Source organism: Populus trichocarpa, chromosome 4, assembly GCF_000002775.5.
Source record: "Populus trichocarpa isolate Nisqually-1 chromosome 4, P.trichocarpa_v4.1, whole genome shotgun sequence".
Classification (NCBI taxonomy): domain Eukaryota; kingdom Viridiplantae; phylum Streptophyta; class Magnoliopsida; order Malpighiales; family Salicaceae; genus Populus; species Populus trichocarpa.
The window spans coordinates 23,886,505-23,907,489 of NC_037288.2; the positions used below are offsets into that span (position 1 = coordinate 23,886,505).

Genomic DNA, 20,985 nt, shown 5'->3' on the forward strand with positions numbered 1-20,985 from the left:
GTCAATTTAAGGAGGTAGTTACACAATCTATTTTCGTAAATCATGATGGCAATCGATCTAGCTAGCTAGGACTGATCTTGTAGCTAGTTTCAGATTTGAATTTCTACACACCCTCCGTTTTATTTTTCTCGATTGACTTGATTTTCAAGTTTTATAGGCAAGTGATTGTCAAGAGTTGGTTACCTTTAATTTGTTTAGGTTACCAGCTGATCAGTATATTTATATATAAAGCAATGATTAAAATCACCAACGTAGTTGGGGATTGAGCAACAATTGAAGGAATATCAACATAAAAATAATGGAGAAAATGACCGAAACCAAACAAGTTCTCAAGTAATGAAAGTCAAGCACGATTACCTATTTAGATATCCTACTTGAAGTCTTGCACAAAAATATATAATTGAACTATAATGAATTATTATGGCACTAAGGATCGAGATCTAACCACTGAATTTATTTTTGAGCACTCGTGATCATCTGAAAGGGAGAGAGGGTCATAATTTTATACTCTATTAATAAATTAGGAGCCGAAATTTATAATGATTTTGACCACATGAAATAGTTGAACTTTAATGATATAAGCTTGGGAATTCTAATATATGGTCCCATGTAGGACAGCCTCTTCGACCATAGCCAAGCGTTAGAGATATGGTTGCAATTATATTGAAGCCCTAGCTAGCTATACATGAGACAAGCACATGCTAAAGCCTAGCAAGATCGATAACATATATCTTTGATTATTAACCATACATCTCTCTATCATGAAATCATTAAGAAGGTTCAAGGTATCTATAAGAAAATATTTTTCAAAATGCAACTAATTGGTCAAAAACATACATATCGTTTGAAAAAAAAAAAAAAGAGGATTAAATTGAAATTAATGCAAAAACTAGCTTTGAAAACATAGAGCTAGCACAAAGAAATTCATGCATCTGCCTAAATTATGAAGACAATGGCGAGCACTTTGGATTTTATGGTATGAAAATGGATCTGTGCTTATCCATCTAGTTATACTATCAATTAAAGATGTGGAATTAAGCCACATGGGCTGCCCTGAATTCATGTAGACACAACTCATCCTATTTTATCACACTTTATTCATAATTTTGTTTTTTTGGGTTTTATCACTTACAAAATTGTGAATTAATAGTATTAATAATAATTAGTCCAAGTTTGAGACATTGAAAAAAGAAAAAAAAAATAATAATAAGGACAATGAAATATATGCGTTTAATATTCTTGGACCATGATTAATCTTGGACCGTGTTTGATATCTTACACCATTAATCTTCACATTGTCTTTTTATTTGATATCTTACACCATTAATAACCTTGGACCATGCTTGGAACATATATAGATAAGACATGTTTTTTTCTTCGGATAGAGAGATATTTTTGATGAACTGGAGTAATTACTTAGACATATATTTTGCGGAACAACCCTTCAAATCTAATAGAAAAGGATCTTATAATCCTGAACAGATTTTTCATGAGATTGTATGAAGAGCAGATCTAATTATATATATTAGTATCTACATTGATTGATTTCTTATGTGTATAATACTAAGGTCTAATTAGCAAGTGAAGAACACGTACATTGAAACCATAATTACAAACTCAAGCTTCGAATTCTTTTTTTTTGCGTTCAAATAGGTGTTTATATTTGTTATCTCACACCATTATTATTTTTTATTTCCATGTATTTTAAAAATATCATATATTCAAGCACGCTTAATTACTTACTTTGTGCATGCTTCTCTTATTTTCTTAATAGTTATGGATCATTTTTTTTCTTATCAGCACTCTAAAGAGGGGCTGAAGGCCCTTTCAATACAAAATGGAAAGCCCAGGTGTATTCAAGTTCAATATTTCTCTGTTTTTTTCATGATCATTTTGGAAGAAGCCCTTAAATTAAATTCAAGTGTTTAATTTGAAAGTAAATTAATTAATTAATTAAATTCACTAATTTAAAAAAAATACATTTCAATTCATTTTATTTTCCATATTACTTTGTCACATTCATATTATTTCTTCAAATATCACTATCTTTCATATTTCTTAGCTATTTTTGGCTTGGTTTTACTATTTTATTTTTGTTAAATAATAAAATAATAAGTTTGTTGTGGAAAATTCACACAAAGTAAGCAATAACATAAAAAAATATATATAGAGAGAGATAGAATTACCGGAGAAATCCATCCCGCTGGCCGCCACCAACCTCTCCACACAGCCTGCCATCTTGTCTACCTCCACAACCTGACCGGCATGTGGGATCCTTTTCTTTCACCATAAATGGTTACTCTAATATATATATATATATTTGATGGTCTCGTCGTCCTGAATTCAATGGCATAATCCATTCATGATTTCAACTAAACGATTACCAACTCCATACTTTACAATAATAAAACAAAGTTATATGAGCTTAAATTAAAACATCTAAAAATCTAAGAGTGAGATAATGTGAGTGTTTGAGAGGAATGAAAATAATTGGAGGCCCAAAGAGTGGAGAGAAAAAAAGAAACTCATTGTTTCAAAGGTTTTTTTAAAAGTCATCGTTAAAATTAACTTACTGATTTGCAGGTAATCTACTGGCAGTTCGGAAATATAATATTTAAATAATATCATAATTTTAAATCGCGACATTTCATTAATATTAAGAATTTTAATTTTATTGAAGGTTGGTCTCACCACCAAATTGGTTGTGATGGTCACCGATGTGAAGCTTTCTTTGTAGATGCTTCATCTTTGACATCAATCATTAACAAATAATAATAATAATAATAATTTTCTTAAAAAAGATGGGTAGATAGCAATTTTTTTTAAAAAATATTTTTAACATTAATTACATCTGATTTATTTATGTAACATTATTAGAAATTAAATATCATTTAAAATTCAATTCTTGAGATTAAAAATAATTCCAAACATAAAATTTTATTAAAGCCTCTAAATTAAATTAAATTTAAAAGGTTTAAAATAGCCCGTTAGAATTCTATAGCTTTATTGATAAGCAGCATTATTTGGAGTACAGAACTGGCCAAGACATGGAGGTAATACAAGCATTTAAGCCTATGTTGAGAATCGAAAAAAATACAGGCATATCTACGAACACATTATGTACTCTCTCTAAATGTACTTTTTACCATAAAATGAAATCTCCCTCCTCCCTTTTTTTAATAATAAAAAAAAATATTAAATCGTCTTGAGGTTCCAAGGGTCATTTTTTAGAGCTAATGTTGTGAGTTTGAATTATAAAAACATCAAAACTAATAAAAAAAAAATATAACCTAAAAAGATTTAATCACGTGGAAATAAACGTCAACAAAAAGATAGATTGAAAATACAAAAAAGAATTTAAACACAAATTTGGTGCAATTAAATATTTAAAGATTGATCGAACACAACACGTATAATATAGAGAAATTGAGTGAAATGAAGGGGAAAAAAAGGAACAAAAGGCCTAGATAGATCCAGGAAAAAAAAAATTCCTCGCCACAACAACCTCTATAACATCACACCTCTATCTCCGTAATTAAATATATTTTTTTTTTTATAAAAATAAAATGGAATTGTTTGAAAAAAGAAAGAGTGCTCATGCTACTGTACTTTTAGCATTTTTCCATTTAGCATACAGCAGCTATACCATTACAGTACATTTGGTCTGGTCATAGTCAGCTGTCAAGCATGGAATTTATGGAATCTATCTATCACTTTTTACTGTGACATCTCTGAAATAAAATAAACCCATAATGCTAAAAGAAGAAGCGGTAATGTAGATGGATGCCCTTTGCCTTTACTTTTCCCAACGGTCCTTCTACCATTCCCTCGTTTTCCTCCTATTTTAGTCTCTTTTCACACCTTCCACTAGAGAGTAGAGAATATACTATATTCATCTCTGCTCTAATGGGATTGCGATGAGAAAAAAACAAAAAGACCGGAAAAAAAAACAAACAAACAAATAATAATAATTAAATTAATCGATTAAAAAATCAAAATAAATCCAGTTCAATTTGATTTCAGTTTTAAATATCTAAAATTAATTGAACCCGAACTGAATCAAACTGATTCAACTAAAACTCAATTTTCTTCCTAACCCTAACCTAAACCAAAACCAAACTGAATGAATCGATCTGAACCAGTTTCAATTCTGTTTTGGTTTTGTATTAACAGAAAATCAGTTTAGTTTTTTTTTCACCGAACCGAAAATATTCCGCCCCTGCTACATAATTTTTTGCGCTTTACCAAGGAGAGCATCTATGCAACGCAATTGGCCAACTCGCTCCAACCACGCAAATAGAACGACACTGACAAAAGATATCCAAGTTTCCATGTGGAGGAAGGACGCGGGGGAGAATAATAATACATGTCCAAAGGAAAAGACCAACCAAGGACAAAAATTAAATAATTACATATATAATGTGCCAAGAGTGTTGACAAATAAACACCAAATGGGATGACTAGATGATGAGCGAAAAAAAGATACCTTGACAATTTGGGCAGCAACAAGAGAGACAATGTGGCAACCCTTCAGAGTAAGTTCAGGCTTTTCACATTGGATTCTCTCTCTGTTGTAAGACCTAAAGCCATCCATGACCTCATTCCAATCAGAAAATGGAGCTTGCTAGCAGGAGCTACAGACAGCAGAATCGCCCATATCGAGCTTGGCTTGGCCCCCATAACCTGTTTGAATGGTAGAATTCTTCAGAGATGCTGAAAATAAAAAGAACATAATGATACTTGTTCTGGTTGATCTGTTCAGAATGCAGAGCATGAAAAGATAGCAGAGGGAGGTTTCCTCGAATATATATATATACTCATGAATCTCTTTTTATCCCCAGAATGGTAATGAAGATGAAAATTGAAATGCTAACTGATTACATACTGAACATTTAAGTTCTACTGAAGTGAAGAAACATGACAAAAGAGGCATTGATAACGGACTAGAAACAGCTTCCCCGTCGCAACATATCATCCATATTTTATTTCCTTACTAATTAGAGTACACAACGTGGAAGGTTTCAATATTTTATAGCCAGTATCATTGCCATTCTTCCACAGTAAAAATACATCAGTTCCGCCACTACTGAGAGGGCAACTGCAGTCAGCCATCAAATACAAAAATACCATCTTCTAAAGAACATATCAAGGAATTCATGGCAATTGGCAACTTGATCCTTGAGTCGTGCAAATAAATCCCTCAGTACTCAGAAGATCAGTAGAAGTTACATGGAAAACGGAAAAAGGAACATGATGATATAGAAGGATCAAAAACCTGCAAAGGTAAATCATTCAGCAAGAAACTGAGTCCTTGCCCATGGAGAATTGGCATGTGTACCTGCAAAAGTACCACGGCTGCCAAAATCTGTGATTGTAATGTTCCTCACTTCACAGTGAAGGACTAACTTATGGGCAGACTATATATGTTCTATTGAATGCTAAAAGTTCCGATACGTAATAAAATAAGAGAGGGCGAGGAGCTGCTGGCATTTCAGTCTTCACAGTACCAGTAAGCATACAGATGGCTTTACTAATTGTAGTCTCTCATACCTTGTTTCTATCCAAATTACACTCTTAACATTGAATCATTATCTGTGTATCACTAACCAAAACTATTTTTTCAAAAACTGCAAAGCACCAGCAGAAATAAATTATGAGCAGGTCCATATTACAACAGCCCTATCATTTCACTTAAGCTTTTCACTGCATGTGTTGGACACAAGCTCAATTAACAACTATTCACTGAAAAGATAAAGTAATGTTGATTATTCAAGCAAGTTCTTGAACAACTTGGAATAAAAGACTTTATCAAGTAGATACCTCCAGCATTAGAGATGAAGGATCAGCATTTATTCCCTGGAAAATTTCGGAGAAAAAAGTACATTTCCAAAAGAGGAAATGGAAACTTATTTTCGACAAAAAGCTATACTTTTCTAAATGGAATAATTAGGAGGCTGGTCCAAAAATGAATTCAAAACAAAGCATAAATTCTTAAGACATTGAAGCAACCACGCACACATAAAAAAATCGGCAGAGTAGAGAATCAGGCATTTATTAGCAACCTCTCTACCCATCCTCTCTCCCAAACACCTAACCACCACCTGCATAGCATTTTCCATGCACTTACATATGCCAATTGACAATAAAGGTAAAAATTTGTGGTCTAGCTAGAAAGCTAGAATTCCTTGCAGGTATTTAATTTAAAGGACATATTGAATATGGGGTTCAGATCACAATCTCAGGAATGTAATTCTCAAAGCCATCTGTGTTTGGTCGGCAGATTTCCAAGGAAACATTTTAAACCTTGTTTGGCTCCTCCTTGGACCTAAGATACAAAAAAATATTTCTACATTGCTATTAAATATTTGCTCATACCATTTATTCATTTATTTTTTGAAATTATACCCACAACCATCTATGAATTATATAAGATCTAAATTACAATAAAATCGCTAATTACACATCATGGAGAAATTACATATTCGCCGTTCATGCCAAAATGCTCACACAATAGATTGAAAGGATTCAACACGCTTAGTAGCATTAAATAAAAGCTTGACTTTTCAAAAAATAATTAACTTGTAAATTATGACTTGAGAATGAGACTTCTAACCTAAAATCGTATATTAAATTAAAAAAAAAGAAGCTAAGAAGCCAAGATCTAACAAAGAACAACTACAGTGTATTCGATTCAACCACAAGAGGGCCAAGATCTATTATAAGTAATCAAATCAAAATAAAATTCTCCTTTTCTTGTAGTAAAAATATGAGAAGACCTGAGATCTGATTGAGATATAAAGAGCACGCTATAGAGATCTAACGCTGCTGCCTCTGCTTCGGCGGCGGCGTCGTCTTCACCGCGGTCTCCGATTCAGTTGATGCAAGGCGGGATCCAATTCTCTTTCTTTTTATAATTTGCCTCACAGCCAATCGTGTTTAGCCATCTGGCAATCAAATCGCCGAATCAGTTCCCGACCTGCACCAAGCGAATTAGAGACCGCCGGTAACTAAAAATCCTCTCTCCTTCTCTACAAAAAAATAATTTTAATTTCTTTTCCGTAAATAGCCCTACTTATATACTACATATTTAGGAGTGGGTAGGTATTGGTGAGGGATGAGGGTTATTTATAGTGAGCACAGACGAACGTGATTTCGACACGTCGCCTCCTACCGACTTCCCGTTCCTTGAGGCGGCAACCATAAGCGGGATGTGGTTTTGGTTTGGCCAAATTACAAAAAGCCCCCATGAACTTTTGTTAAAAAAACAAACACATCCTCGAAAAAATAATCCTTGATTTCTCATCCTAAACAATATGATTTTTCAAATTTACTCCTCAATTATGGAAAAGTTTATAAAAATCCTCTCGAATTCTCTCTCTTTCTTTACAAATTACAATATAAAAAATAAATAACCAATCCTTTTTATTATTGGTTTAGTTTGAATCTTGAATGCGGTGGTTGTTTGTTAACAATGATGTTCAATTAAAAAGATATTTGAACATATATTTTCATATTTTGCTTTAATTTTTTTGTCTTATTAGCAAAGTTATTAAACACAGTCCGATTCAAAATCAGAATTATGAGTTGGGTGGATTAACCTATACTATTCATTAAATTATCTAGATTTGACTGGATAGATTTCCATATAGTACACTATGTTGATTTTAATAACACCGCTCATTGAGAGAGAAAAGGAGAGGAGCTTCAAGTATTTTTGGAAGGATTGTTTTGTTAATTTCTTAATGAGATCTTGAAAGAAGGTGTGCTTTCAGGAAATCAAATTGTTTAGGAAGGATAGTTTTTTTATCACGGGGGTGTTTTCCTACAATTTGTGGCAATCAATGACATGAAAATAGGGTTGGAGCTTATGAAGATTGCGATTTGTGTCGGGTCCTGCGTGGTGCTACAGTGGATGCACGTGCGCGTGATCTTTAGCCTCAGTGCTATGTTTTTTAAATAATTTTCTACACCACAGTATAAAATATAAAAGTAGCATTATTTTTTATTTTTTTTTGTGCGTGAAGATTTTAATTCTTCAAAGATCATGGTATCACTAATTTCATATCTCAAGACGATGCCTTCGGCCATCCAGGAGTTTCTTTTATTTAAAGAGGAAAAAAAAATTGTGAATTATTAATAAATGTATCTACATATAAATTAGATTCTTTAATTGAAAAAAGAAAGGTCGAATTAATTAATTTGAGGGCTTAAACTAATTAAAAATAAATAAATAAAAGTTAGGCACACACCTTTTACTTTTTCTGGAACATGTATTTTTAAAATATCAATGCTGCTTGATGGAATCACTTTTGCATTAAACTAAATTTGTAAGGGTAAATGAACATTAAAAACAAAACAGGTTATGAAAACAACGTAAGAACAATTTATGGGGCAAACTCTGACTTTTACAATGGATTTAGCACTTAACTCGGCACGTATTGATTAGGTGAAAAAATAGATCATTACAATATTGAGTTAATTATTAAATTATTGGATTAATATTTTTTTTAAATAGCGTTATTTCATTTATTTTCTTGATACTGACTTAATTAGGTTAGACTAGATCATTAAAAATCAGACCGGATCAACCAAATCTTATCAGATAATATTTTATTTTATTCAACTAAAATTCAAATTGAATTAGGATTCAAATCCTATATTTTTCAAATCAATTTATCAAGATAAACTAACAAAAATCTTAACATCTATGTGGGATTCCCCGTGTTGAATAACAAAAAAAAAGAACAAGTCTTCCACTCCAAGTGAAAAAACCTGGAATAATATTAGCTAAGCTCATGGTTGAAGGCTGGCCTCCTTCGCAGCATCATAGCTCTTCAGGCATTTGGAGGACAGAGCTTGAAAGAAAAATTGATTTTAAGATTCCATGGAGCCGGCCCTGCATGTTATTATTAAATTGGGATCTTAATTAAAATAAATAAAACAGTATTGTGGCTTCGACTTTCACTTTCCGTCCTATGCTTTTGAATCCATTAACAAAGTAACAAAGTTAATGTAATTGTATTACTTATTCTATATGATACATTTTTTTTTTTATTCTTTCTCTACCTTAAGATGCCAAAGTGGTTTCTTAAAAAATTAATAAAAAAATTTTAGATATCGATCGTCCACCTGTCAAATAATATTATTAAATTTAGACTATGCTAATTGGTTTGATCGAAGATCTAGGGTTCCAACAACATAATTGGCCCGAGCTAATACTAAAGACTGAATTTTCGAGACATTTAATAAAAAATTGGTCAAATTCTAGTTCGCGATGATACTAAAATCAGACCTTCAAGAAACTTGATGAAAACTAGTTAAACTTGATAAAACCCTATAAAATCTGGTCGGTTAGATTCGTGGGTGAAACATTAAGTTGAATTTTTTAAAATGAAAAATTATCTATAATGAAGTTTGAACTTATAACATTCAACTTCAAAGATTATATATTTATCATTTCATTATTTTTATTTAACAATGAACCACTAACTGAACAAATCCCATTTAAAGTTTTTAGGTTCTTTCATGTCTTAATGAAAAACCCAATCGACATTGAACTATTCTTGCCGCTTTTAAATCTCATTTCGAATTCAATCTTAGAGTTGAATTAACAAAAAACATACAATATTATAATCATATATGAAATGGAGATCTTAGATCAAATCTAAACAAGTGGCGACCTTTAAAGTGTGTAGACAAGAAGAAGCAATTGTCAAAGGAAATCATGATGCATGTTACCGGAAATGGTCTCTGAAAAGGCGTGGAGAACATGACTGGCCGGCTGTTTTTCCAATTTTCTGACGCCCACGGAGCTCCATTTGCCCCCTTAACCATCATCACCTCTCCAAAGACGGTGTCAATTTTTCCATGAAGGGGGGCCTATGTACAGAAACTCCATGGACTTTTAACTTGGTTACGGTGTCCAACATATGAAACATGAGGATAACTCCGGATTCCAAGATAAAGTTGTCGAAAAAAATTGAGATCCACACCCAACAACACTACAATGAATAATTTTTTTAATAAAAATAATGACAAACACGCAAGAAGATTCGAGCTTGGTTTTGTTTGTTTTTGTGTTGCGATATATATATATATTTTAATATTTAAGTTAAACATACCATGATTTTACATGATTGATCCCACTAAAAACTATCTTTTGAAATCTTTGTTAAATAAAGTTATTTTAAATCGTAATCGTAAAAGTTATTACAACACCGTACCAGACATGCATTTAATATAGTTTCAAATCTAAAAAATGCTTTGTTATAGATAAAAATTAGTGTGAAAATAACCTTCTTTATCATAGAAAAAACTAGTAAAAAAATATGATTATGATATCTAAAATCAAATCTAAAACCGCTTGTGTCTTTCACATTCTACAACCCCATATCTTTTCCAGAGGCCAAACACTTGGTGAACAAGCAAGGAACAAATCGATGATCAAGTTCATAAAACTGAAAGGATATTTCACTCTCTCTTTTTATTTTTTATTTTTAAAATGCATCATCAACCTAAAATATAGACGTCTCAAACTCACATGGTGGGTGATGATTTTGCCACACCTCACAAGAGTAATGTTGACGTATGCCATCGTTATAAACAAAGGGCGTGGCAAAATCTTCAGCTATGTTTTAACACCAAGAAAGACATGGAAAAAGGCATGGTGTAAAGTCAGCATGCATGCTATGATTGCACTCTAGAAGCATCCTTAATGACATATCAAGGTTTTTTTTTTTTTTTTTTTTTTTTCTAGAGAGAGCACAAGAAATTCAAAGAAAAGGTAACGTGCAAGCACAAAAAGGCATGATGCACCTGTAAGGTGTAAATAAGATTTGGGATGATAAAGATGCCTTTGAAATAGAAGAAAAGTGCTCATATATTTTTCAAAAAAGTTTTTTAAACAAAAAAAAAAATGAAAGAAGAACATATCATCACTTCATAGCTGCATCATCATCACTTAATATCTATATCATAATTATCATTTAAAATAATACCTCAACTTTATAAATTTTAATGTAATCAAGATATTTATTATCTGATATAAAATCCAATGTTTATCATTTTAGTAATTTTTATGATTGAGTTTTAAAATACAGGTTTTAAACACAATTATAAATTGTAATTTTTTTCTCAATTAAGATTTTAAAAGAGAATTTTTAGTATATGTTGATTAATCAAACACTTTTAAAACTGCGGTTGGAACAAAATACAGACCGCACCACATAATCAAGCGAAGCCTAGTAGGAAATTGTTGGATTTTCCTTTGATGGTGTAAATGCTTATAAAATCAACATCATAACAGAGGCGTTTGAGTTTGGCCTTCTAGCCCCATATACTAGAATTCACAAGATTTTCTGTTGGTGTAGTTTGTGGATGAATAAAGAAAGAAAAGATGTTTATCCCACATTGAAAAGAAACACTCCCTCCTAAGTGTTTATAAGTGTGAGTTTATATTGTATAGTAAATGAAGTGAAAGTCATGGTAGATGAGCTCACCTAGTGAGCTTCCTAATACTATTATATAGATATTTATAATATCATAAGATGAGACTTGACACTTGTTGATATGTCAGTGAAATTAATTTATTTTTGAATTAATTTCTTTAAATTTCATAATTAATTTTGATATTTTATGACTGTTGAGATAAAACTAAATAACAACTATTCAGTTTAATTTAAAATATAATTATTTCATTAATAGTCATATAGTTTTACTAACAGTCATAATATTAAAATACATAATGTTTCATTATAAGGTTTTTAGGTATAATAAAATCTGTCACTACATAGAAAACAAATATACAATAAAAGCATAATTTCTTTTCTTTGTCTTATCAACTCATTCTTTTAGAGGTTTAAAGGGTTTAGATGTATTCTAGAGGTATTGTCTCTATATGAGACAAATAAACAGCTTTAAAACAGTGTTTTCATGCCTTTAAACCAACTCCTTATTTGTTTTCATCTTATAATATTTCAACAACAATTTTAAGGTGTTTATTCTAATGAAAACAAATCTGAATTCAAGCGTAAGGGTTGCTAAGGATGTCAAAATTCAACTTGATCATTTCGATGGTATGAATTACACAAGATGGTGTTCCTGCTTACTTCATTAAAAATTTGCTACATTCTTGACCTGAATTTGCCTACACTACCTGAACCACAAGAAGATAAATTTGTTACTGTTAAGACTGGAAGACTAAAACGCAAGGAATACAAAGTGCTTTGTCGAGGGCATATTCTTAATACTCTGACCAATCGACTTTATGACTTCTTCATCAAATGAAAGTCACCGAAAGAAATTTGGGCTGCCTTGGAGACACTACAAGTAGGAAAAATCAAGTTCTGATCTTTTTCTTGCTTTAAATTTTTTTGAGTATGGGATTACTAACAATAAGTCAATCATGGATCAAGTCCATGAAATTCAAATGTTGATATCAAAACTTTGTGATCTAGATATCAAAGCTCCTGATTTACTTCAAGTAGAGGTTGTTTTATCAAAACTTTCTCCATCCTAGAATGAATATAGAAAGAAGATGTTGTAATTTACAAATAATTATACCTTTGAACAATTTCAAACTCACTTGCAAATTGAGGTTCAATTTCGTATGCATGAATTGCAAGCAATAAATTCTAAAATGAATTTCGTACTGAAACTGGTTTGACAATAACTCAAAACAATCTAAAAGTTCAAAAGAAAGGAAACAAATTCAAGAAGAAACATAATGCTAACAAGAAGCATAGGGTTTGTTTTCATTGTGGAAATAAAAGGCACTACATAAAACAGTGCAGATTCAAGAGTTTCAACAAGAAAAATGGTTTTTTTTAAAGTGAATATTGTAGAAAAAGAAAAAGTCAAGGAGTTAGTTGCCATGGCTTCAAACATTCAAATTGGAATAATTACTAAATTAAATATGACAACTAATATTGTGAAGACTTCAGATTGGTGGCTGGATTCTGATGCAACAATTCATATCTGCAACAACAAAGTATGGTTCAAGACTTATGAAAAATCGAAGAAGTCTGAAGAGGTCTTGATGAGCAACCATAATTCTGCCAAAGTCTTGGAAAAAAAAAACTATTGAGTTGTACTTTACTTCTGAACAAAAATTATCTTTAGTCAATGTGTTTCATGTTTCCAAGATTAGAAAAAACCTTGTATCTGCTAGTCTCTTGAGCAAGAAAGGGTTCAAGATTGTTTTAGAGTCTGATAGGTTATTGTAACTAAGAGTAGGATGTTTGTAGGAAAAAAATTATTCTTGTGATAACATGTTTAAGTTCAGTATTAATGAAGTCAATGTTATTTATGCTTATATGGATGAGTCTACTTCTTTTTCTTTGGCATGCTAGATTAGAACATCTAAATTATAGATATTTGAAATATATGTGTAAGCATGATTATATTTCATATCAGCATGATAATAATGATAAATATGAAGTATGTATTCAAGCAAATATAACAAAAAAGCCTTTTTCTAAGGTAAAAAAATATTATCAATTACTTGAGTTGATTCATTCTGATATATGTGAAGTAAATGATATGTTAACAAGGGGTGGGAAAAGATATTTCACAATTTTTATTGATGATTATTCTTGTTTTACTTATGTTTACTTGTTAAGAACTAAAGAGAATCCTTTGGAAAATTCAAAGAATTCAAGAAAATGGTAGATAAAAATAAAAGGTAAATTAAAATTTTTAGAAATGATAGAGGTGGTGAATACTTTTCTAAGAAGTTTTCTACATTTTGTGAGGAAAACGAAATAATTCATCAAATGACAGCACCCTATACACCACAACATAATAGACTTGTTGAAAGGAAAAATATGACCTTACTAGATATGGTTAATGCCATGCTTTTAAATGCTAATTTATCAAATAATTTATGGGGTGAAACTTTATTTACTGCATGTCATATTCATAATAGAGTATCATTTAAACAATTAATGTTTCTTCTTATGAAGCATGAAATAGTAGAAAACCAAATCTGAATTATATTAAAGTGTGATGGTGTGTAGCTTTTTATAAAGTTTCTGATAATCAAAGAACAAAATTAGAACCTAGAGGTCTTAAGAGTGTTTTTGTTGGTTATGCACAAAATTCAAAGGCTTATAAGCTTTAGATTTAGAAACCACAACATAATAGACTTGTTGAAAGGAAAATATGACCTTACTAGATATGGTTAATGCCATGCTTTTAAATGCTAATTTATCAAATAATTTATGGGGTGAAACTTTATTTACTGCATGTCATATTCATAATAGAGTATCATTTAAACAATTAATGTTTCTTCTTATGAAGCATGAAATAGTAGAAAACCAAATCTGAATTATATTAAAGTGTGATGGTGTGTAGCTTTTTATAAAGTTTCTGATAATCAAAGAACAAAATTAGAACCTAGAGGTCTTAAGAGTGTTTTTGTTGGTTATGCACAAAATTCAAAGGCTTATAAGCTTTTAGATTTAGAAACTAATGTGATTGTTGAATCTGTGCATGTTGAATTTATCAAATATAAATTCATTAGTGATTCAAATATGCAAGAAATAGATCTAAAAGTAATGACTCCTAGCTCAACTCCAAGTGAAAAATGTAAGAACCTAGAAGTAATAGGTTCAAGTGAACCTAAAAGAAGTCAAAGAGTTAGAAAGGAAAAACACATAGATACATATTTTATTTTTACTGATTCAGTTGTATTTTTAGTGGAAGGTGACAAAAATTCAGTATTTAAAGTGACACCTATGATCCTAAATGTGGAAGATGATCCAAAGACATTCTGTGAAGTTATGTCTTCTAAGGATGTTGCTTTTTGAAAAGAAGTGGTAAATGATGAAATAGATTCAATATTGTCTAACAATACTTGAGTCTTCTAAGGATTCAAGTTCTAACACTAATTGAAGGTTTAAATTGCAAAATACCTTATTGTAAACATAATTCTATCAAGTGAAAAGACATTCATTACAAACTAGTGGGAGATTGTTGATGTAACTTGTAAATGAATAAAGAAGGAAAAGATGTGTATCCTATATTGAAAAGAAACACTCTCTCCTAAGTATTTATAAGTGTGAGTTTTTATTGTGTAGAAAATTAAGTGAAAGTCATAGTGGATGGGCTCACCTAGTGGGTTTTCTAATGCTATTATATGAATATTTATAATATTAGAAAATGACACTTGACATTTGATATGTTAGTAAGATTAATTTGTTTTTGAATTAATTTTTTTAATTTTCGTAATTAATTTTGACATTTATGACTGTTGGGATAAAACTGAATAACAACTATTCAGTTTGATTTAAAATATAATTGTTTCATTAACAGTCATATAGTTTCATTAAAAATCATAATATTAAAAGATATAATGTTTTATTATAAGATTTTCAAGTCTAATAAAATTTGTCACTACACAGAAAACAAATATACAATAAAAACATAATTTCTTTCCTTTATCTTATTAGCTTATTTTTTTAGAAGTTTAGAGAGGTTAGTTGTATATCTCTATGTATGAAAAATAAATATCTTAAAAATAGCATTTTCATGTTTCTAGGCTAATTCCTTATTTGTTTCCATCTAAAAATATTTCGGCAACACTTTCTACTTGGGAGGTCACATGATTATGGCTTGTCTACCCTGGAAACTTGTTCTCAGCAGGACCACACTTTTCTGATACCCTATTCAATAAAATCGCACGGTGTCACCAAACAACCACATAGCCCCTTCCATGCAAATCATTGCAGTCACAAGAGAAAAGAGGGACACGTAAAAAGGGAAGAGTGCACTCTGCACGATTACGAAGAGAATTGATATTAACCTTCTAGCTAATCTCTCCACTTGGATAAACAGTGGCCTGCTTCAAACTCTCATCCAGGTAATAAACAAAAAGGATCACACAACCACTAAATGGACAGCACAGATTGTATCATCAAACCTGTTACGTGATCGATGAACCGGCGACATAACGAGTCCTAGCAAATGATGGCACCACACAACTGTAAGGAAAACATGTCATGTTTAGACAGACACTTGCTTCAATTGATGTACCACACTGGACCATCATTGATAAAGGGGCTAGCTACTAGACCAACAGAAAGGTGTTTCCACAGAATTCATTCTCATAACTAGCTGTTAAGCTCAAGAACTTTCAAAATCACACAAGATTGCAGCTATCCAATGCGCGCACATACAAACAGCTTGATGTGCAAGTTACGTGATAAAAGATTCAAGAGATTAAATTATGCAACAATCTTCTGTCATCCCACTCATTCAGGCTCACATTTAAAAGGATATTGTTTTACAAACAACTATGAGTCCTTATTTTCCCTGGTTGGGCCCTAAACACTCAATTCAATGGCACCACAAGTCCATTTCCCACTTAAATAGAATAAGGTTGAATGTAGAAGAGACAACCAAGCATGATCCCACAAATATATTCCTGTTTATAAATACATGGAAGAGATGTAAAGGTAGGCTCTGACGTCCTTTTAATTGAGCCCACGAACCACAAGTGCAATTCTACTTTAATGACGTGAATTTAAAGATAGTTCTTACAGTGAAATTTCCTGATGCTCGACAAGTCAAATTCAAAGCTTTAACTAAGCTAAAGTCCTACCCAGTATAATGTTATCAGATCATGAGATCAAGGTCATTTAAACTTTATGAGATTAGACTAATCCTTGTACCGACTGTCGACTGACACCCTAGGAAAATATGTTTGGTTGATTACAACCACGCATACCATAAAAATTCGTGTCCTTCTACCCTTTATGTAAAGAAAAACTTAGGCAGAAATGGAAAAATAAGTGATACTGACCTCTCTATTGAAAGTGGAAGAGCTGTTCAATAGCATATATATCTGAGAAGCTACGTGCTCATCGTCGGAAATACACCGCATCAAGCTAAGCATGTGCTGTGCTGATCTCTTCCATTTACTCTTTAATCCTGCATCCCTTTAAAAGTCCCAGGTAACAACATGTCATGACTGCTTGCCCTCTAGGGGTGAGAAATATGACAAAGATAGGCACTAAATACAGGAAAAAAAAAAAACATGCAGAAAAGCCACATAGACAATAACACAATCCATAACGAATTCCTAAACTCATAACACTTCCTGTTTAATTAAAAGGAAAATAAAAGGGAGTTCACAAGTTAATAGCAGAGAAGGAAAATAACACAAGAAAAGCCTATACCGTACAAGCAAGCTATACAATGTGTTCACTACCATGAAGAAAACCTCAAAAAAGACCGATGGCCTGTCTTACATTACATGGTTCCATACTGTACTTCCTACAGCTACGTTCGTAGATTGTCAGTTAACAGGAAGAGATACCAAGCCAGCTCACTGTCCGGTCCAATAAACTCAAGGCCCATGGAGCCAAAATATGGGCTACCCTTGGCAGTGTTGGATAAGTAAGTGTGCCAAGTATGAACCAGTTGATGCTTAGGAGAGCAACTGCATCAGAAGCAGGTTTGTTCTTTATAGTGGAGAAAAATTGAACCACACTTTTCAGTGACATGCCAACAACAGTGAAGAGTGCTACCACAAGGGGCATGCAAGGATCTTCAGCTTCCCAGATGATCATTCCTACCAAAAGTGATAGCACGGCACTGAAAAGAGACTGAGAAAGTGCAGCCTCCCTGCTAAGTATCAGAGCCTCATTAATGTCTAAATTCCTTGAGAAAACACCCGTCGTAACTTGGTGGATGGGCACACTATCTGTGGATTCAGCTTTCAAGCAGTTGGCAAATTCTGCTTTGCTCTTGCAGTCGCCCTCCCATCCCTCTCTCTGTATCATCAGGTCTTGGAATAGGATTTCAGTTCCTTTATAGTCAGATTTCCATGACTGGATACCAGAGGAAATGCCATAGTTGTCAGCAATGATATTATGGCCATTGTCTCTGTGATCATGATCTTTAAAGCTCCAACAACCTTTACCCAGATTTTCCTTCAGCTGAGCATTTTCAGCCTTCAGATCCTGCAACTGTTGGAACCCACATATTTTTTCATTTGCACAGAATACAATCACAATGTGTAGGCAAAGCAATAGCATAGAATTCAACTTATATAGATGCATAAGTTGTAAGGGTTATGGGAAACTGACAGCAACTTACAGTTACAGATCCAAAATCTAACCTAGATTAAGCAATTCCTTGACATTATTTGTTTGTGGTATGCCCTATCTAACTTTTTGGCATGTCAAGTAAGATTTTGTCAATTCGTCCCACTTCCAAATTTGTAAGCATTGCTAAATTGCTATTTTCAAATTGACTAGGAAGGTCGGGAAAGAATGGCATCTCTACCAGGTTGTCTATCCTTGAATCAAGTAAACACCAACTACTACTTTAGAACACAGCATTCAGATTTTAAAGCAATTGCTTCAACATCAGATCACGGTGAGAAAAAGGTCAGATAGATAACAAGATCGGTTATCTACCATGCTAAGACCTGAAAGGATGAACCAATCAATCTGACACATGCAAAGGAAAAGGGAGGTTACGATAACCAAACAAATGCAGGTTATCTAACTCATCCAACATATTAGGCTGGACACATTGTTAGACATGGCAACTTTATGGGCAGCACTTTTTCAACAAACTTCTTATCAAAACTTCGATCGAAAGGTTGATACTCTGTAAATCATTATGAACAAGATAGTACAGGTAAAAGGTTATCATGCATTAATAGTCAATGCTCACATGCAAACTCTGCTCATCTTTTTCCACTAAAACGTATGCCATCGAGATAAGCCATGGCTGAAAAGGCTATAAAATCTCAATGATTTAGACTACAGAATCCGCCCATTTAGAAGAACTAAGCCTGCAACAGGTTACTGCTTATTTTTAATTTGTTCAAGAAGAGAGTCTTCAAGTGCCTGTTTATTAGAAATCTGTTCAGAAATGGAGACTGATGTCTGCAATTAAACGATAGAATTAGTCTACAGGCCAGGTCACAATAACGCAAATTGAGTGTTGAAATAAAAGTTCAAATCGGAACACTTCTCTCCATTTTCTTCCTGGTTGGACAACCAAAACATGTCAATTACAAGGGAAACAATTTCATAAAGGCACCTGCAATGTGTAATTTAAAAGTATGACATTGTAATTGCCATCACCACACATTAGATGATTGAAGCCACAAATTAACTTAATCAGTTAACTCAATTTTCCGGAGGGTAGAGCAATTACCTCAACCTCTAGAAATTCAATTTTGGCAATGGCCTTGTCATTTTCCTCTTCAACTTCGGCTAACATTGATTCCAAAATTCTAATTTCTTTATCTGCTGTCTGGAGCTGGCCATGAAGTTCCTTCCTTTCCCAAATAAGATTATCCAATTCGATCTGCATCCGAAGCAGATGGTCTTCCAGCTGAAAATCATAATAGCAAAGTAGCTTAAGAAATGTATCAAAAGAAAACGTAGCTCCAATTCACCATTAACATACAGTCATGTAGGTCCTAGCTAGCTAAGAAACCAAAAAATACGAATCCTCACACAAATTGATAGCCCATCAAGGCTAAAAAAAAATCTTATCTAGGAAAGCCATAGAAATCAAAGAGTTAAAACTAACCATCTTCTCCCTTGGTAAGGCAGTCAAAACCCGACCAGGAAAAAGTATAAGACCGACAAAGCAAACCATGGCCTTCCAGAACATATTTAGATGAAAATTGATTGTGACTACCAGCAGCTCTATCCAAGTGTGAATCGCAATAAACATGATTTTGAGAGGAAACATGATGGCCAATTTGCATAATGAGAAAGGCTTTGTCACCAAGATTAAAGCAGTATCCATTGATTCCGGAAATAGCACCACTGGATCCATTATAATTGACCAATTAAGTTCATTTGTTGCTCAATTACGACACGTCCACGAGCGCTGCGTAGAGGTTTAAAGCAAAATATTAACTAATTATTCTTAGCTACGATATGATTCAAGATCAGTCCAAGAAATGCTGTAATCAGTTACTCCATTCAGGAACATTTTAGGCAATAATGAAGAGAGAAAAACAAAGTCAAAATCCTGCTCTGCACTGAACATATTCAGGAATTAGCATTGAGTATTGACAGATAATGAACGATTCTCGAAATAGCTTGATCTTAAAAGTTGGGAAATCTGAAGCAAGCAAGAAAGCAACTAAATTTGGCTTCAAGATAGCAACTTTTTGGAGGAAAAAACAGCTGAAACCAAAAACACATCTGCCCAGCTCTTTCAAAAGGGAAATTGAGATAATTGGAAAATGTAGGTGCATGCAGTTTCTCAAGTTGCAGCACCAGTATTCAAGAAGCAATAAAGGAAAGGTAAAAACATTCAAAAGAACCCACAAGTACATGAAGAGAGAGGGGGGAGAGAGAGAGAGAGACTTACTCAGAAATGAAATCAAAGTAATGAAGAAAGAGGGAGAGGGGGAGAGACTTACTCAGAAATGAAATCAAAGTAATTGAGTGAGGCAGCACTGAGAGATAGAATCCTTTTGGAGAGAAAGAGAGAGCCAAAGACAGACACGTAAAGGCAGAGGCGGGCGAGTCGGAAATCGTAACCAGTGATAAGTAGAGGAGAGAAGAGGAGAAGGGAAGAGGTGGCAACGAGAGAATTGTCATGGCTGACACGTGGCTGCCGCCTGCATCTTCTATGTACTTGTTCTCGTACACAGTATAGCACCAAACAAACCAAGATAGATATTTATCCACAGTTATTAAATGAGCCAAACCTGGTAGATGTGGCGGGTTAATTCATGATCCAGGTGATTCAAGCGAACCAGGATGAAATTTGGTTTTTTTTTAAATATGAATTTTTTTATATCTTTTTTTATATATATATTTTTTAATTAGTTATTAATATTTTTTAAAGTTTATTATATAAATATTAGAAAAATATTTTATTTTTTTAATGTGAGATTTGAAATCATTTAGTATATACTACGCGGCGGACTCACTTTTTATTTTCATAAAAACTACTGTAAAAATTTATAATATAAAAAATAATATATTTTTAATATTAATA

The 20,985-nt window shown here is 32.6% G+C and overlaps 1 protein-coding gene and 1 long non-coding RNA gene across 5 annotated transcripts; both read right to left on the bottom strand.

The window, feature by feature from the left end:
• Nucleotides 1-4,391: 4,391 nt before the first annotated feature.
• Nucleotides 4,392-7,151, bottom strand: LOC18098412 (uncharacterized). Of its 3 annotated transcripts, none has more exons than XR_008059097.1 (2): nucleotides 6,777-7,151; nucleotides 4,392-4,683 (listed from the first exon to the last, which is right to left on the bottom strand). It is a non-coding gene; the product is annotated as an uncharacterized LOC18098412 (long non-coding RNA). The 3 variants fall into 3 exon arrangements; XR_008059098.1 differs by having other exon boundaries at nucleotides 5,276-7,151; XR_002981264.2 differs by having other exon boundaries at nucleotides 4,392-4,713; nucleotides 5,276-7,151.
• A 9,930-nt stretch (nucleotides 7,152-17,081) lies between these two features.
• On the bottom strand, nucleotides 17,082-20,627 carry LOC18098413 (uncharacterized). 2 transcript variants are annotated; one of them, XM_024598836.2, is made up of 4 exons: nucleotides 20,402-20,627; nucleotides 19,555-19,860; nucleotides 19,174-19,353; nucleotides 17,082-17,969 (listed from the first exon to the last, which is right to left on the bottom strand). In XM_024598836.2, the coding sequence occupies exons 2-4, from the start codon at nucleotides 19,804-19,806 to the stop codon at nucleotides 17,301-17,303; spliced, it is 1,101 nt and encodes a 366-aa protein (XP_024454604.1). In that variant the 5' UTR covers nucleotides 19,807-19,860; nucleotides 20,402-20,627; the 3' UTR covers nucleotides 17,082-17,300. The 2 variants fall into 2 exon arrangements, with proteins under 2 accessions (XP_024454604.1, XP_024454605.1); XM_024598837.2 differs by having other exon boundaries at nucleotides 20,350-20,419.
• Between the last annotated feature and the right edge of the window lie 358 nt (nucleotides 20,628-20,985).

Excerpts from the sequence above, each read along its gene's own strand:
- LOC18098413 (XM_024598836.2), bottom strand. The coding sequence starts at position 19,806 with ATGGATCCAGTGGTGCTATTTCCGGAATCAATGGATACTGCTTTAATC. Across the intron at positions 19,354-19,554 it reads CCTTACCAAGGGAGAAGATG|CTGGAAGACCATCTGCTTCG; the intron begins GTTAGTTTTAAC and ends TATGATTTTCAG. Across the intron at positions 17,970-19,173 it reads TTGAATTTCTAGAGGTTGAG|TTGCAGGATCTGAAGGCTGA; the intron begins GTAATTGCTCTA and ends GGGTTCCAACAG.